This window comes from Capricornis sumatraensis, chromosome 17 (assembly GCF_032405125.1).
Source record: "Capricornis sumatraensis isolate serow.1 chromosome 17, serow.2, whole genome shotgun sequence".
Classification (NCBI taxonomy): Eukaryota; Metazoa; Chordata; class Mammalia; order Artiodactyla; family Bovidae; genus Capricornis; species Capricornis sumatraensis.
This window is the reverse complement of record NC_091085.1, coordinates 11442801-11460256: the sequence shown is the minus strand read 5'-3', so window position 1 is coordinate 11460256 and position 17456 is coordinate 11442801. Positions and strand designations below refer to the sequence as shown.

At 44.1% G+C, this 17456-nt stretch overlaps 1 protein-coding gene across 1 annotated transcript in view; it reads left to right on the top strand.

The window, feature by feature from the left end:
* Positions 1-17456, top strand: part of TMEM131L (transmembrane 131 like) — a 174835-nt gene that overhangs the window by 119589 nt on the left and 37790 nt on the right. Inside the window, exons 10-20 of the mRNA XM_068989747.1 lie at positions 438-496; positions 819-927; positions 4045-4135; positions 4665-4818; positions 5377-5547; positions 6846-6915; positions 7971-8088; positions 9851-9992; positions 11150-11259; positions 12273-12345; positions 15148-15275. Coding sequence (XP_068845848.1) covers positions 438-496; positions 819-927; positions 4045-4135; positions 4665-4818; positions 5377-5547; positions 6846-6915; positions 7971-8088; positions 9851-9992; positions 11150-11259; positions 12273-12345; positions 15148-15275 — 1225 coding nt within the window. The remainder of the gene's footprint in view (positions 1-437; positions 497-818; positions 928-4044; positions 4136-4664; positions 4819-5376; positions 5548-6845; positions 6916-7970; positions 8089-9850; positions 9993-11149; positions 11260-12272; positions 12346-15147; positions 15276-17456) is intronic.

The window sequence follows — 17456 nt, the reverse complement described above, 5'->3', positions numbered from 1 at the left end:
CAGCATTGGCAGCGTTTCTGTTGGTGAGGATTTAAGGGAAGCCTGCATCCTGAGGTCCAGGGTTTTATTTTTCCCAAGTGTGGTTGTCAAGTAAGGAAGTGAGGGGCTGTCTGATCAGTAGGAGACCTCAGGTTTCTTGGAAGCTGTCCAGTTGGTTAGTTTGATCTAGGGAGCAGGAGTGTGACCCTACACTCAGACTTTTTCTACTAGCAGTTCATCATTAGAGAGCCCGTGTTGACAGGTCAGTCTTTTTGCCAGAGTCCTTTTTCTTGTGACTTCGAAGAATACCCACCAGAAAACAGCTCCTCATTTCAATTTTCATGTTGGAAGATGAATTGCATTTTTTAAGAGAATTGTGCTGGGTGATGTTTTAACTTCAGTAGTGAGAATGAGATGGCCCTTTGTTTTAATCTCATTACTTTGATTCTTTTGAACAGATGATTCAGCAGTGAATATGTATATATTACATTCAGGAAACAGCCTTATATGGATACAGGTAATTTTAAATACTTGTAAAGTATACTTTAAACTTACAAGTGTATATTTAATTACAGAACATGAGGACTTTTGAGAGAACACTTGTCTCTGTTATCTTTTGCTTCCATTGAAACCCGTTTTCCCTTGCTTGAGCCCATATTTGGATGAAGGTTGTCAGCACCCCTTCGTGCTATTACAGAATAGCACGTGTCGTTACCCCTGCTACTGAACAGTTGCTCTCTATGCCACCCTGAGCTACTCAGCCGTTTTAACAGGGTTGATTCCACCTGGATGAGCCTCCACCCCGCTAAGAGCAGTACTATGGACTGTTTTTGTTACAGGATGTACGTCATTTCTCCCAGAGAGATGTCCTGTCTCTGCAGTTTGAACCAGTACTCCTACCTACTTCCACAACCAACTTTACAAAGATTGCTTCTTTTACTTGCAAAGGTACAGATTTTAAAAATGTTGGAGGCTGTCTTCTTGTTTTCGTTGTTTAGTCGCTATGGTTCTAGTTCTTCCTGTGACGGCTCAGCTACAACCTAGGCGCTTGGGCTTCCTTTCAGTTCCACAGCCTCAACAGTTCTAAGAGGTGGCCTGATGGAAGCAGTAGTGCTGTGCCGCTTTTATGATGCCACGTGAGTAGGGTTTTGAGTTTACAGATCATAACTCAGTTGGTGGTTTGAAAGGCCAGGTTGTACACGTGTGAGGGACACGCTGCTTTTACAGGTAGGGTTGTGCACCCCCAGTTTGGTTTCTTTGTGTAGGATGCAATGCAGGATACCTAGTGAGTGTTCAACCCAGTCCTGTCCTCAGTCTCCCTTACAGTTCAGAAGGTTTCTACAAAGGAGTGAAATGCATTTTAAATATATGAAAACAAGACCCGACTCACTTACATTGAAAGAAATGTTAATTTAAAGCAGTAAGTGAGATATAACTTAGGACTTAGGTCTGTGAAGATTAAAAAGATTGTTAGTATTCTGTGTTAGTAATGACTAGAAAGAAAACAACAATGATTTTTTTGACATGAGTATAATTTGATACATGCTATTTAGGAGAGAAAATTGGTCCTTTCTCTGAACACTTAAGATGCGCATATATGCTCTCTGATCCTGAATTCTGCTTCTCTGAGCTTATCCTGGGAGTGTATCTTCATGAGATATACACTTGTATATATTCAGAATTGTACTAACAGAAATATGCATTATTTGTGGCAACAGAACAGGAGATTGGTTAAATTGTAATTCATCTGCATGGGGGTGGGACCTAGGCCTCTGTAGGTATTAAGAGTCATACACAGGGATGCAGTCTCGGCAGGGTGGTTCTCTAGGGGGCCCTGTGTGTGTGTGCGCGTGTGTTAGAGCCCTGGACGGATGCCTGGAGTCTGCAGTGTCGGCAGGGTGGTTCTCTCAGGGCCCTGTGTGTGTGTGCGTGTGTTAGAGCCCTGGACGGATGCCTGGAGTCTGCAGTGTCGGCAGGGTGGTTCTCTCAGGGCCCTGTGTGTGTGTGTGTGTGTGTGTGCGCGCGCGCGCGCGTGTGCGTGTGTGTGTGTGTGTGCGCGTGTGTTAGAGCACTGGACGGATGCCTGGAGTCTGCAGTGTCGGCAGGGTGGTTCTCTAAGGGCCCTGTGTGTGTGTGTGTGTGTGTGTGTGCGTGCGTGCGTGCATGTGCGTGTGCGCGTGTGCGTGTGTGTGCGTGTGTTAGAGCCCTGGACGGATGCCTGGAGTCTGCAGTGTCAGCAGGGTGGTTCTCTCAGGGCCCTGTGTGTGTGTGCGTTTGTTAGAGCACTGGACGGATGCCTGGAGTCTGCAGTCTCGGCAGGGTGGTTCTCTAAGGGCCCTGTGTGTGTGTGTGCATTTGTTAGAGCCCTGGACGGATGCCTGGAGTCTGCAGTCTCGGCAGGGTGGTTCTCTAAGGGGCCCTGTTTGTGTGCGTGTGTTAGAGCCCTGGACGGATGCCTGGAGTCTGCAGTGTTGGCAGGGTGGTTCTCTAAGGGCCCCTGTGTGTGTGTGTGTGTGTTAGAGCCCTGGACGGATGCCTGGAGTCTGCAGTGTTGGCAGGGTGGTTCTCTAAGGGCCCCTGTGTGTGTGTGCGTGTGTTAGAGCCCTGGACGGATGCCTGGAGTCTGCAGTGTTGGCAGGGTGGTTCTCTAAGGGCCCTGTGTGTGTGTGTGCGCGTGTGTTAGAGCACTGGACGGATGCCTGGAGTCTGCTGTGTCAGCAGGGTGGTTCTCTAGGGGGCCCTGTGTGTGTGTGTGCGTGTGTTAGAGCACTGGACGGAAGCCTGGAGTCTGCAGTGTCGGCAGGGTGTTTCTCTAAGGGCCCCTGTTTGTGTGTGCATGTGTTAGAGCCCTGGACGGATGCCTGGAGTCTGCACTGTCGGCAGGGTGGGTGGTTCTCTAAGGGGCCCTGTGTGTGTGTGCGTGTGTTAGAGCCCTGGACGGATGCCTGGAGTCTGCAGTCTCGGCAGGGTGGTTCTCTAAGGGCCCTGTGTGTGTGTGTGTGCGTGTGTTAGAGCACTGGACGGATGCCTGGAGTCTGCAGTGTCGGCAGGGTGGTTCTCTAAGGACCCCTGTGTGTGTGTGCGTGTGTTAGAGCACTGGACGGATGCCTGGAGTCTGCAGTGTCGGCAGGGTGGTTCTCTAAGGGCCCTGTGTGTGTGTGTGCGCGCGCGTGTGTTAGAGCCCTGGACGGATGCCTGGAGTCTGCTGCCAGTTGTTTCTCTTGTCTAGGGAAAGGTCGACGTTTATTTTCACATCTTTTTGTTAGTGTTTGAATTTTAGGAGGGGAACATATATTAACATACAGCTAAAAAAAAAAGTCAGGTGTCAGTATCAGAGTTAAGAATTCAGTGCCAGTGGGACGGTGTCCTGACCTGGCTCAAGGAACACATTGAGTGAGTGACGACTCGGCAGTGGGTTTTGGCAGCGAGGTCGCCCTTTGGCTGTGGCTCCTCCGTGATCTTGGGTCCACCTGTTCATCTCTGGCTTACACCTCCACACGCATCTCTTCACCCACCCTAGTGGGCTTGACTGTTCACGTTTGTCATCTCTGCAGATCCAAGGACTTACCTGTTAGCTCAGTTCAGTTCAGTCGCTCAGTTGTGTCCGACTCTTTGCGACACCATGGACTGCAGCAGGCCAGGCCTCCCTGTCCATCACCAACTCCTGGAGTTTACTCAATCTCATGTCCATTGAGTCGGTGGTGCCGTCCAGCCATCTCATCCTCTGCCGTCCCCTTCTCCTCCTGCCCTCAATCTTGCCTCTTAAGATCTTTCCTAAAGGAGAGCCACAAAGCGTTGACTCTCTTTTCCTCCAAAAGAAGAAATGAGAGGTTGGTTTAGCACAGAGGGGGGTAGTACCATGTTCTGGGTAACTGACAACCAGCCAGTAAGGAGGAAAGATAGTGTTTAGGAAAGGATTTTACCATTTATATCTCATGCACGATCTTAATGGAGACAAAAATGTGAAGTAATTAAAATGTTATAGATAAAACAGTTATTTTCATTTGGGCAAATGAAAGAAGAGATACTGATTCTTCACATTTATTTCCTTCTGCCTCCCAACAGCTCCGTCCTGTGAGAGTGGTGTAAGAGAAGACAGAAAGAAAAAAGACTCTCCGACACTAAAAGCGTGCCTCTCCTCCCCTGTGGTTCAAGGGTGGGTTTCATTCCTCTTTCCCTGGAATGGTTTGCTTCCCTGCCCTGCCGTAGCCCGGAGGGGACTTTAACAAGGAGGTGATAACTTGTGTGATTCTCTCTCTGGACTCTTCCAGAGTTAACAATGCTAGAAGGCTGTGAAAGGGTGTTAGCAGGCTGGGAAAGGGGAAGCTGAATGATGGGGGTGGTGGATGGGATCCGGGCCAGGCAGCCGTGTGTGGAAGGAGGAAAGCATATTCCCGCCACGTTTCTGAGTTACCTTCGGGGTCTGGTTTCTGCCTGGTGGCCTCTGTAAGCTGTCCTGGTGCTGGCCACACTGCACCCTTGGGCCTTCAGATGCTCCGCTTGTGGGCAGGAAGGCTGAAGAAGGCGCTGACATTCATTCTGTGATGCTTTTATGCAACGACTGTGTTTTTTTTAGGTTAGGTTAGGGTTATATGCGACCGTTCTGTTGGAGTTAGAGGCTCATTCTCGCCCTTACGGTTGTCTGCATACACGGGACTGATGTTGTGACTGTCTTGTGTTCGCAGGTATTTTCGAATGGACCCTTCTGCCACCCAGTTTCACATAGAGAATCACGAGAATACTTCAGGGCTTTGGTCCATGTGGTACCTCAACCATTTTGACCGTGGTGTTGTATTAAATGATGTGTTTGTTTCCAAGGAGACCAAGCACATTATAAAGGTACATATGGTATTTTTATTTAAGTTTTAGCCTATTTTAAGCTTTGTTTAAGGTCAAATACTATGAAATTAATTATTTATAAAATCTTTCACTTACAAATTTTAAAGCAAGTATGTTTCTTTTAACATTTTCAGAATTACTTTTAGGCTCTCTTTATTTTTTCAAACTATTATTCAAGGAGCTCAAAGGGACCAGGATATATCCCATTAGAGATATTTGTTACTACCATTATTTAAAAATATTGTAAATTATAATCTATCCTAAGAAGATTACATTTAGTAAAAATAAGCCTCTTCATGATAAAATAGTAGGTTTTGGTAAAATACCGGCTATGAACATGTCAAGATTACTTTTGTGAAATTTAAAAACAAGTGCATGTTAAATATTAAATGACACCTATTATTTATAGAAAAATATGTCGGTATTTGACCTGGAAATAATTGAGTAACATTTTGTTTCTCAAAGTGTAGAAGAACTTTAGTATCACACAGTATGATGATTTTAATCATAATTAGCATTAGTTAGGAAAGTAATTTCTCCTACTTCTTTTCTTTTTAGATTCTGAATTTCACTGGCCCTTTATTTCTACCTCCAGGCTGTTGGAAAATATTTTCTTTGAAACTTGCTGTTAAAGACATTGCCCTAAATGTATTCACCCATGTATTTTTGACTACAAACATAGGTGCTGTTTTTGCAATACCTCTTCAGATTTACTCAGCGCCCACCAAGGTATTGTTTACATATGCTAATGTTTTATAACTTTTGTAATAATTACTATTTCTTCTTATTAGCTTACCTTATGGTGCTTGGATTTTGTTGATGGAGTTGACCTCATATTTTCTAAGGCTGTCTAAGAAATTAATGGATATTACCAGGCCAGTCTTAGATGATAAATTGTTTAGTATGGAAATCTGTTTGAAAACAGCTTCTGTTTTTTGTAAAGTAATACATGAAGTAATTTTCAAGTGAAATAAGGTATTACAAGTCGATAGATCTCATTTTCACCTATTTCCAAAATGAGCAAGGAATATGTGCTTGCTATAGTAAACACATTTGTGCCATTAGTACGTATTTGCAGTGACTTCAAATAAACTAAATTGTTAAATGCTTTATTTAGACCTCTGGTAAGTGACTCTCAGCTGCTCATAATCCTTGAATTTCCTAGTGGGCCATAATCTAAAGCCTGAAAGGATTCGCGATTAAGCAAATACTTTCTAAAGTCTTTGTATATTGTATTTAATTTAGATCTTACCTTAAACATGTCTCATTTTTTCTTAATGTTTATTTCTTTTCATTTAGTTACTGTTATTGCTTCTTTTTGATCCAAGCTCTTCTGTATAATGCTGGGTTCTAATTTTTCACTATGAGACATTCATACAACCATCTTTATGATTTTTCTCACTAGCGTTGGTGTTTCATAGATAGAATTGCCTCAGGTTTTGCTAAAAACTTAAAGATAGGGCTTCTAAAAGTATGGTAAACAAAATGTAAGGTTAATTTTATTAATCCATATTCTGAGCAGGCGAGGTTTCTTAGATATTTCCTTTCCATCAAGGGCTGCATATGAGAAGAGTGACTGGGAGGGAGCAGGCAGGCTGCAGGAATGTGTGGAAGACGCGATCTGTGCTTTCCCAACTTAGGAAGTGGGACATTCATTTAAATGTCCTGAATAGCTTAGGAGTTATGATGGATTAGAATACAGTGTTTTAGAAACCCTACTGAGAATATCCTGAGACTAATTTAATCTTTAATTTAGAAGGCAGCTTGGTGTCTGTAGGGCCCCGGGGGTGTCACTGTGGGTGTTGATTATTGCACAGAATCCATTGTAGTGACCCTGCTGTGAGAGACAGTCAGAGCTCTCAATCAAGGAGAAAGAAGGCCAAGAAATCACTTCCTAGTTGTTTGGCTTCTGGTTAAAGGGAAGTTTGCGGAAGTGGAGGCCCATGTGTGCTATGCGTTTGAGTGCGTTAGGATTTTTGTGTTTAGTGTTGTGTTTTAAGTTATTCATATATTACTTTTCAATCTAGGAAGGGAGTCTGGGTTTTGAAGTGATAGCACATTGTGGCATGCATTATTTCATGGGAAAATCAAAAGCAGGTAAGTATTCTGCCCTTAGGCTTTCTGTAGACCTCTAGTGTTGGGTGGGGTGGGAAGTAGTGAGGAAGATTCACATTTGTAGATGGAATAATTAGTCCTTTAACATCATTGCATCATATTCTGTTCTTTAAGAGCATGATCATTAACCGAATGACTTGAAATTGTTAAGAATCCTCCAGAACCGTCTGAGGTACCTGTGTAATTAACACCCCCTTACGTCTTAACTTGCACTTCTGTAAGGGACTTTTTCAAACACGATGTTTGATCATAATAGCAACCTTGTCGCCAGGAACAATTGGACTCTGATTCTTTTATAAAAGGGCTGACTAGAAGTTAGTAAAAATAATAATAATAATAATTTGGAATTGTCTTTGAAGAGAGTACAAGCATCTTATAGGGAGCACTTGTTGCTGTGTGAGACTGGAGGCCAAGGTGTCGATAGAGAAAGCGGTTCCAAGTTTCCTTGCTGCCTGTTGACTTATTAAAATATATAGCCCAAGGAGAGCGTTCCAGCACAGAGGTTTCCTTTGGATGACTCCCACTTTTCCACCCTTGTCTTCTAGCACAGACAAGGCAGGGCAGGCCAGCAGACAGGGACCCGTTTGAGTGTAAACAGGCGCCGCTAGGCTGAGCCCTGCCCGCACCCTCGTTTCTGAGGATTGCCGCCTGATTGCGCACTGGCCCTGCCTGGAAACCCAGCTCAGAGACGGCTAGCACTTCCTGGCGCAGTTTAGCCTCTTAGGTTTGAAGCTGTTGAACATGGTCTGAGTAAGATTGTTCCCTTGTTTCAGGCTGTATTCATGAGCCATGTGTCTTTTATGTTATTACCTTCACATAATTCGATTCAGTTTCGTTTCATACATGTTCCTTTGATTTGATATCTCATTTACCATTGAGTTAGAGGGACTTGGAGTAAAGCAGTCAGCGGACAGGAGTCACTGAGCACTTTACTGTCCTCTGGGTTTGAGAAGGTTTAGCCCTCAACCCTTGGCTTTATTTACTAAGTGAACTGTGTTTCCTGTGCATCTAAACAGTAAGTCTGATCTAACTTGTAGAAAATCCTAACTGGGAAGGGAGCCTTTCTCTGGATCGGTCTACCTGGGATGTGGATTCCGAACTTGCAAATACATTGTATGAAAGATGGAAGAAATTAAAACATGGAGACGTCTGCAAGTATGTTTTCCACCTCTCTTTGTTTCTTGTATTCCGCACTGGGGGGGACACTTGAACATAATCTTTGCTGAAATTTCAATAGTGAATGTTTAATATCCAGCCTTTATTTTGACAAATTTCAAACCTCAGAAGAGTCGAAAAGTGTAGTATGATGAGTACTCAAATATCCCTAATTTGGACTCACCAGGTGTTTACATCTTACCGCTTTTGCTGTTTTTTCTCTCTCTCCACCAGCGTCTGTATGCATGCGTACACACACACTTTCTTTTTGCTGAGTCATTTGAAAGTAAGCTGTAGATACCATGACGCTTCAGCCCTTAGCACTTTATTAGGGAAGACTTTCTTTCCTAAGGAACATTCTCCTGCATGTAACTTCACCGTCATTACATACCCAAGGAACTTAATGCTGACGGCGTTATTTGAATTAATAAATGGCCCAGACTCACATTTCCCTCGTGTGAAAGTGAAAGTGTTAGTCGCTTAGTCGGGTCCAGCTCTTAGCAACCCCATGGACTGGAGCTTGCCAAGTTCCTCAGTCCATGGAATTCTCCGCAAGAATACTGGAGGGGATAGCTCTTCCTTTCTCCAAGCGATCTTCCCCACCCAGGGATTGAACCCAGATCTCCCATGTTGCACGCGGATTCTTTACCATCTGAACCCGGGAAAGTCCCTAGTTGACCCCAAAATATCCATTATAGCTGTCTTCCTTTTTTAAAATCCAGGATGCATCCAAGGAGCATGCCTCGTATTTAGTCATCATGTTCCCTTAATTTTCTTTAGTGCCCCCCTTTCCTCATCTTTCGTAGCGTGATGTTTCAGAGCGTCATAGCCAGCTGTCTTAGGGAACATTCAACACTCTGAATTTTGGGGGATCGCTTCTTCAGGTTTACATTCCTGTTAAACATTTTGGGGAAGAGTACTCATGACTTGGTTGCTCTTGTGTCCTTATCATTGCGTCACCTGAGGAGGGACATAAATATCAATCTGTCCCATTATTGACGTCGTTTGGTTGAATCATTTGACCCCTCTCCATTGTAGCCTACGTTTTTCCTTTTACAATGAATAAATAATATGTGCTCTGGTAGTTTGAGTCTGTACACATTTCCTGTTTGCTGAGAATGTTTCACTGTAGGATTTTGGCACCCACTGATAATCATTGCCTGGGATCAGTTATTGAATTGATGGCTGCAAAAATGGTGATGTTGCTAATTATGAGCATCACTATGAATTCTTTGGTCGTTACCATCATTAGCGTCATTATTATTTTTGATGTCAGTTTGTCCCAGATTAGGCTGATGGGAGCCCGTTGAGGCTAGCTTTTGGGTCTTTGGTGTGTACCCATCATTCTTTGAGCACTTCCTTGCTTTCTAGTAAGATGGGGTGTTCCAAGATCATCTTGTACTTTGCCTCCCCCATACCCGAACAGGCTTCCCAGGGGGCTCAGTGGTAAAGAATCTACCTGCAATACAGGGGAGGCAGGTTTGATCCCTGGGTCTGGAAGATCCTCTGGAGGAGGGCATGGCAACCCACTCCAGTATTGTTGCCTGGGAAATCCCATGGACAGAGGAGCCTGGCGGGCCACAGTCCATGGGGCCACACAAAGAGCTGGACACGCCTGAGTGACTGAGTACACACACATACCCTGAATAAGCCGTGTTTTTCCAAGAGCCTCTTGTTCGTTTTAGTTGGAGTGATATTTAGTGATTTCTTGTTTATATGTCAAAATTATTTCCCATAATTTCTTTCTTTACGAATTTCACAGAAGGACTGTTTTAGGAGTGACTCGGTTTGCCCATTCAAAGAAATCCAAGGAGTCGGAGCCTTTTGCTGTCTTCCTGCCTCGTTTGGTCCCTGAGCCTGGCCTCGTGTTGAACTTCAGTGCCACCGCCCTGAGGAACAGCATGGTGAGGCTCCCACGTCTTCTCATTTCTTCGTCCATGACACCTCGGCACTTGAGTTTTTACGTTAACCGAGTGTTTCCACCTTGAGATACGGTTCCAGAATCAAAAGTTAGTTGAAATTTAAGTGACACATGTATGCCGTTCAGCGCTTCTGGGAGGGAGGTGTCGGGAGAACAAAATGAGGAATAAACTCAAGAACAGACTGAAATGCTTTAAGCAGATGCATGTTACGAAGTCTGTATTCGGCTCAGAATCCACCAGCTAAGCCAGTGCTCAGCTGTAGCCGCAGAGGGGGCTGGGGCTGACACAGGCTTCAGTAGAAGCGAGCGCGTTTGCAGGTCAGAAGGGAGCGTCCTCTGTCACTTTCTGCATCCTCGGCTCCCTTCCTGTGTGGAAGCTTCTCCTGAGCTGATGGCGGAGGAGGGCAGAGCGAAGGCAGTGCCACCAGCCGTGAGGTTTTATCTGGAAAGTCTCCTTACCTGAGAGCCAGGTCACTGTGGTCTGAGTAATAATTTATACTTCCTCAGGTACTCATTGAGCTTCTTAGGGAAGACATCCCAAGACTGCTTTTTAAAAGCATTTTATTTTGAAAAGTTCAACTTAAAGAAGAGTTTCAAGAGCAGTACCAAGAACTCCCAGTTGCCCTTCATGCAGATTCATGTATTTTTAACATTTGCCATACTTGGCTTGATGTTTCCCCGTCCTTTCTACACACGTCTTTTTATGAGCCGTGTGAGAGGCTCGGACATGATGCCCCGACTCCACTTCCATGTGAATTTCTTAAGAACAAGACATCTTCTTGCATATCAGAGTCTAACTATCAAAACCAGAAAATGTTAAGCATTAAGCACAACAGTTTTGACTGATCTGCAGTCTCCGTACAAAGGTTTCCACTTATCCCACTCACATGCATACTTCACAGCATCCAGCCCAGGGCCTCTCCTTGCCTGGCCCGGTGGCCTGCGTCTCCTTCCGTCCTCTGCAGCTCCTCCACCTCACGTTGTGCGGCTGTTATGACGCATGCAGGCCGTTGATTCTCTAGACCGTTCCTGGAATTGCCTAGGTGATGGTTCCTGGTGAGATGCAGGTGATGAGTCTTTGCAGCTGCGTCTCAGGGGTGGTGCTTTCTCCGGAACTGACTCTCCTTCCCACACGTCTAGGTGAAGTACTTCGTGGTGAAGAACCCCTCCTCCTGGCCAGTCTCCCTGCAGCTCCTGCCCGTCTCTTTGTACCCGAAGCCCGAGGCCGCTGCGCGCCTGCTGCACAGATGGTAACGCCCAGCTGGTGAAGACCTCTCACAGGGCGGGGGTGGTTGCTGGGAGGAGTTGAGGGCCTGTCCTGTTAAGACCGCAACTGTTAGCAGCTGTTCAGCATCCTTTGCGTTTTCCCCGGTTCTGTGCACGGACGTGCATGGGCTCAGCCTGTGACGTCGACCCCCGGCCCTCCATGCAGACCCAGTGGCGCGTGCCAGTCCCATGCATCGTGTGGCTCTTCAGTGTTACTGTGTCAAGTTCAGGGCCCAACAGACTATTCTTTTCCTATCAGGGAAACTTTCCCATCATGATTTTTCACGTATACTCCTAAAATTTACGATTGAAAGCAGTGACTGCTGGGCAATGCAAGCAGTGAGTGTAGTGGTGGTTTAGTATATTTTAGCCTAGTGTTGTGATACAAGGTAAGATCAGAATTTGTGTCTGTTAATCTTGTCTTTGTGCAACAGGCACGGTCTCACTTAGAACACTTCCTCTTCTGGCTTAGTGACACCTCCTCCCCTGTGTCTCAGCTTCAGCGCTGCTGCTGCTGTTTCGGACACTGACTGATGAGAGAGGAGCTGTGCTTGGTGCTTTGGAGGTTGTTGAGCAGCATCCCTAGCTTCCACCCGATAGATTCTGGTAGGACTTCACCAGCCAGGGCAATCAAAAGTGTCTCCAGGTGTGGCCAGATGGCCGCTGGGAGATGGCATTGTCCTTGGTTGAGAGGCACCTCCTGTCAGCTTCCACAGCTTTGAACCATCTGGAGGAAAAGAACTGCTTCACAGGGGGGGCTTTTGTCACCATAGGAGTCTTTACATTCTGTGCTGCCAACATTGTTCATTCCACGGTATTTACTGTGCCCTTACAACGTGCCAGGTACTGTGGGGAGCGGGCACAGGGATGACAGGTCAGGGCGAACTGGATGTGTGTGCACATACACACGTATGTCTATTTGTGTGTATATATGCACACACATGTTCTTTCCTGGTGATCTGAATACTGTTTTAAATGTTTTTTTTTTTCTTTATAGGTTTGGCACCGATATGCAGATGATTAATTTCACAACCAGTGAATTCCAGCTTACCAAAGCTTGCCCTTACCTGGTAGGATGTCATCTTTAAACAGAAAAAAGAATGCTGACAATCTGGACTCATAGCATACGGGCCTCACTGATTTATGTTTCAAGTGTCTTTTCATAATATATGTGGCTCTTTATTTTTATATTCTAGGAGTTAAGTATACATAGCAGCTTTTTCCAATTAACTAATGCAGCAGGAGCCCGGGGTTCATGTGAGCCTATAAATCATTGTAATTTGATTATTTAGATTCATGTGCGTGAAGAAACAACAATTGAATCAGACCTCTGTAGAAAACTGTAAAACTTGAGACCCCAGAATTTATAATTCTCTTGAAATTCCTCAGCCCCATCAAATTCTTTTGGGGGCAAGATAAAGGAAGAGCAAACACTTTTTTTTTTTTAAAGTCTTATTAAGCTGGTTTCATGTTTTTAGCAGATAACCCAATTTCTGTGATACTGACCTTACCTATATAAAAGGATTTCTCTGAAATTCTTGCACCTCTGGGCCCTCATGAGGTCTTGCACAAGTACTCTGGAGAGGGAGTAATAAGCATGTCACATGGGGAGGACGTCGCTTGACTGGAAACTGAGTTTTTGCTCAATCCTTCTGTGGGTCCCTGGTGTAGCTGAGTATTTTATTTACGGGTATTCTGTGCTTGGGGCTTCCCTGGTAGCTCAGCTGGTAAAGAATCCACCTGCAATGCAGGAGACCCCAGTTTGATCCCAGGTTGGGAAGATCCCCTGGAGAAGGGCAAAACAACCCACTAGAGTATTCCTGCCTGGAGAATCCCCATGGACAGAGGAGCCTGGTGGGCTACAGTCCATGGGGTCACAAAGAGTCAGGCACGACTGAGCAGCTAAGCAGCGCAGCCCAGCATTCTGTGCTTGAGAGCAATTAAAAGATGAAGCATCTCTTAAAGAAGCATAAACACGTGTAGACACACCTATGCATATCGCTGTATTTTTAATGTACACAGCATATTTAAATGTCATAGGTGTTTTCCTCTTTCTCTACTCATACCCTCCAAAGATACGCCGTTGGCTCTAGAATAACTTGAAAGAGGGAGGCCATAGATAACCTCCAGTGTGAGTTCAAACAGAATGAATCGAAACAAAGTTTTTAGTGGAGTTTTAGCAGAGACGTATTTGCAGGAAGAGACGCCAGCAGCAGTGCTCCTTCCCTTTGTCAGCGGTCCAGGCAGCAGCGTCCTGTGCTACTGGGCTGATCCTGCTTTTTGCCCCTCCAACCAGGCAGCTTCCCAGGAGTGCTGGGGGGGTACAGTGAGTCCTCTATGCTAACAGATGTTTCGCCCCACGACCGTTTAACCACATGTAATCTGAAATTCCAAAAATGATGCCTGTTTCTTTTACACGTTAGTATTCTCTTCAGGCTTAAGCAAATGGTGCAACTCACTTGGAAAAGGTCTTTAATCGGTGATTGAAGATTTTCCGTAGATTATTACACTTTGTGACAAAGGAAATTATCACCATTGTTAATTTATTACAGTTACAAAAAAGGAGAGTATCAATGTTCCTTTCTTTAAAAAATTGTAATTGGAGGATAATTGTTTTACAATGTTGTGTTGGTTTCTGCCATATGACAGTGTGAGTCAGTGATAAGTATACATATATCCCCTCCCTCCTGACCAGTATCAGTGCTTTTGACACACAAGTTTAACTTAAAATTTTTAATAGAATCATTTGTCGCTTAAGAAAGGCCTGCATTTTTCTTTTGTTGGTTTGCTTTTAGAAATGTAGCTCCTTTGGTTAAGAGCATGTGGCATTGGACATTCGAAGTTCCAAATCCAGGTTCCTCCATGTGGTCTTGGGTGAATAATTTAGCCTCTCCAAGTCTCCTCTTTCTCACTTATAATGATGTTTGAAATTTTCATAATTTTATAGAATGCTTAACATTTTATATACCTAATTATAGTCCAGTGCCTGGCATATAAGAATTGCTTAATAATTAGTGCATTGTTCTTATACTTTAAATACTTAAATTGACAGCTTTTTTCAGTATTCATATGTGTATAAAGCAGAATTCTTTCCTTCATGAAGTTTATAATTTTAATGAAAATGAATCAAATTCCACTACTGTTTCTTCTTTCAGATAGTACGGGAAACGCTAGTAATAACTGAGGGATAAAACAAATTCAAAAGCTAAAAATACAGAGGAGAGATATTAGGCAGATTATATCGTTATAGCTCTGAAAATTAATACATTACTTTTAGTGAGAAAGAGCTAGGAAAAAACAATGGAAGGAGGGAAAATCTATCACAATAATGAAGAGCTAAATCTTGAATGTTAAATTTAGAATGCAGTTTATTCAGAGAAAGTTAGAAATCTTGGGGAGAATAAAAGGAGGATGTGAATAAATAGGTCATTCTCCTGAATGGAGAGACTAAATCTAATAAAGATGGGTTCTTTTTAAACAATAATACAGAGAATTTAGGGTTGTCCAGCAGTGGAAAGTGCTTTGGTCAGATCCCTGTAGCATTCAGGCAGAGGCTGTTGGTCTGTTTTCTCGGTGACGTTTTACATTCAGGTGAGCTTGCTGATAAAGGTCTGTAGCCCCAGCTCCCAGCCGATCCAGGAGGCCCAGCCCCTGTCCAGCGTCCACACTGGGCTGTCCTGCAGCCCCTGCCTCTGCTTCTCAGTTGGGCTCAGCAACTGTTGATGGGCTTGAACTGTCGTGATAAACAAGTTCCACAGGTTGATTTGGATGGTCAGATCCCGACGTTAAAGAAACAGCAGTCATGTTTATGCATTTAATGAAGATGGAGGCTTGCTCTCCAGAAGTTAATTGCATTTACTGATAACTTTCAGGGTGTGCAGTCTGAGGAATCCAGATTTGGCATCCTCCACTTACATCTGCAGCCTTTGGAAAGGAAAAGGGTTGGTGTAGTGTTCACTCCAGCCGACTACGGAAAAGTCAGCTCCCTCATCCTAATCCGGTAGGTCTGTTTCTGTTGCTTTCTGGTTGACTGACTCTTTCTCTCAAGAAGACATAATCTCTTTAGCTAAAAGCTGACATGTCCTCAGGCCCCCAGTGATGAGCTGTGTTGCAGGACTGGAAAGGCAGTGACTGAGAAGAGCAGCTTCCTGAAGCTCCACATTTGATCTCCCTGGGTGTCAGGCTCCTCCCTGGTACCAGGCAGAACATGTGTGCTCACTTAACACAGTGCCTCATCCACCATCACAGAGGGCAGAACACGGACACGAACACACACACACACACGAACACATGAACACACGCAAGCACATGAACACATGAACACACATGGACACACGAACACATGCACGCACATGAACACACGCAAACACACATGAACACACACATGAACACACGGACATGCACGAACGCACATGAACACACACACAGGAACACACGCACACGAGCACACGGACACACATGAACACGAACACACATATGAACACATGCACGAACACACACGCATGCACACACACATGTCTGCACTTTTCTGTCCTCCGCCTTGAAGAATAACTGAAGCACTGCTGTATACATTTTCATTCCTGAGTGTTTGGGTTTATACCAGTCTCATACCTGTCTTGCTTCTGTACTTCTTGGTAGCACCAGAGGATAATGAAAAAAGTGCTGAGTTGGGCCCACTAGCTCTTTTTACTTGCCAACTGATATACGCAGCTAAATGTTTTTCACTCTTAAATTTATTGAGAGTCTTGTTTCAAAAATTTACAGTAAATATAGATCTGTATTGAACCTCTCGCTGCATTGGTGAGATGTCTACCACTAATTTTTCATTAATGATGTTTTAGATATTTTTTGATTTTATGTTTTATTTTGGCCACACCATGCAGCATGGGGGATCTTAGTTCCCTGATCAGGGGCTGAGCCTATGTGCCCCCCTGCAGTGGAAGCATGGAGTCCCAACCTTAGTTGTTTTTTTTTTTTTTTAATCTTTTCTAGTTTCAGAACAGCTGGCAAAGACTTTCTTATTCTTGACCTTCTTTAATATATTATATGAGTTTATTCTTCTGCAGGTGAATGCTACTAAAAAGAAACTGCACTAAAATAAAGTTCTGAAGAGTCTGTTTTGTTAAGCATTTTAACTAATGCTTAGGGCTCCCCTGATAACTCAGTTGGTAAAGAAGCTGCCTGCTATGCAGGAGTCCCCAGTTCGATTCTTGGGTTGGAAAGATCTGCTGGAGAAGGGACAGGCTACCCACTCTGGTGTTCTTGGGCTTCCCTGGTGGCTCAGCTGGTAAAGAATCTGCCTGCGATGCGGAAGACGTAGGTTGATCTCTGGGTTGGGAAGATCCCCTGGAGAAGGGAATGGCTACCCACTCCAGTATTCTGGCCTGGAGAATTCCATGGATCGTACAGTCCATGGGGTTGCAAGGAGTCGGACACGACTGAGCGGCTTTCACTTTCCCTCAACTAATGCTTAGTAGAACGGGTAACTAATGTTCTAGTGAGCATTTGAGTGCTCTGCTGACAGGTGCTTCACTTTAAACTCATTCTCTGTTGAAGAACTAAGGTCATGGGAAGTGTAGAGATAAACTTTACCTTATCCCAGTTTCGACTATCCCAGACTTGAAAGTCTCGGCTTTTTATAGTAGCTAATTTATTTTTGGTAGTGTCTGTATTGAGAGACACAGTATTTTTCTGTAAACAATATCATCCATCTGACATTGCTTAAAGGCTTTTAAATGGTTCAGTAAAAGCTTTAGTCCTTTAGATGAAGATGTAAAGATATCTCAGCGTGTTCTGTATAATTAGGAATGAATTCTCTGCCTGCTTCTTCCGTTTACATTAATGATAACTGCCTTTCAGCGCAGTCTGCATCATTTAAACATCGTTTCCACTTCTCCATCCCTGAAATCATGATTAATGAAAAGTTAATGAAAAGGCAAAAGCTAATCTGAATTAGTTTGTTTAATAAGAACTTGGGTACATACTTGCTATTTGAGGGCTGCTATTTTAAATCTTTGGTTCAAAATATAGGGTAGCATTTCATTTCTAGAAATACCCCTAAGGAAGAATTGCTTATAGTCACAATTACCGTGGAAACTCCTTAATTCACCCTGTAAACAGTTTTATCAATTTGTCTACATTTATTAGTATTTTTCTGTGGATCCCAGTTTACTCACCTTTG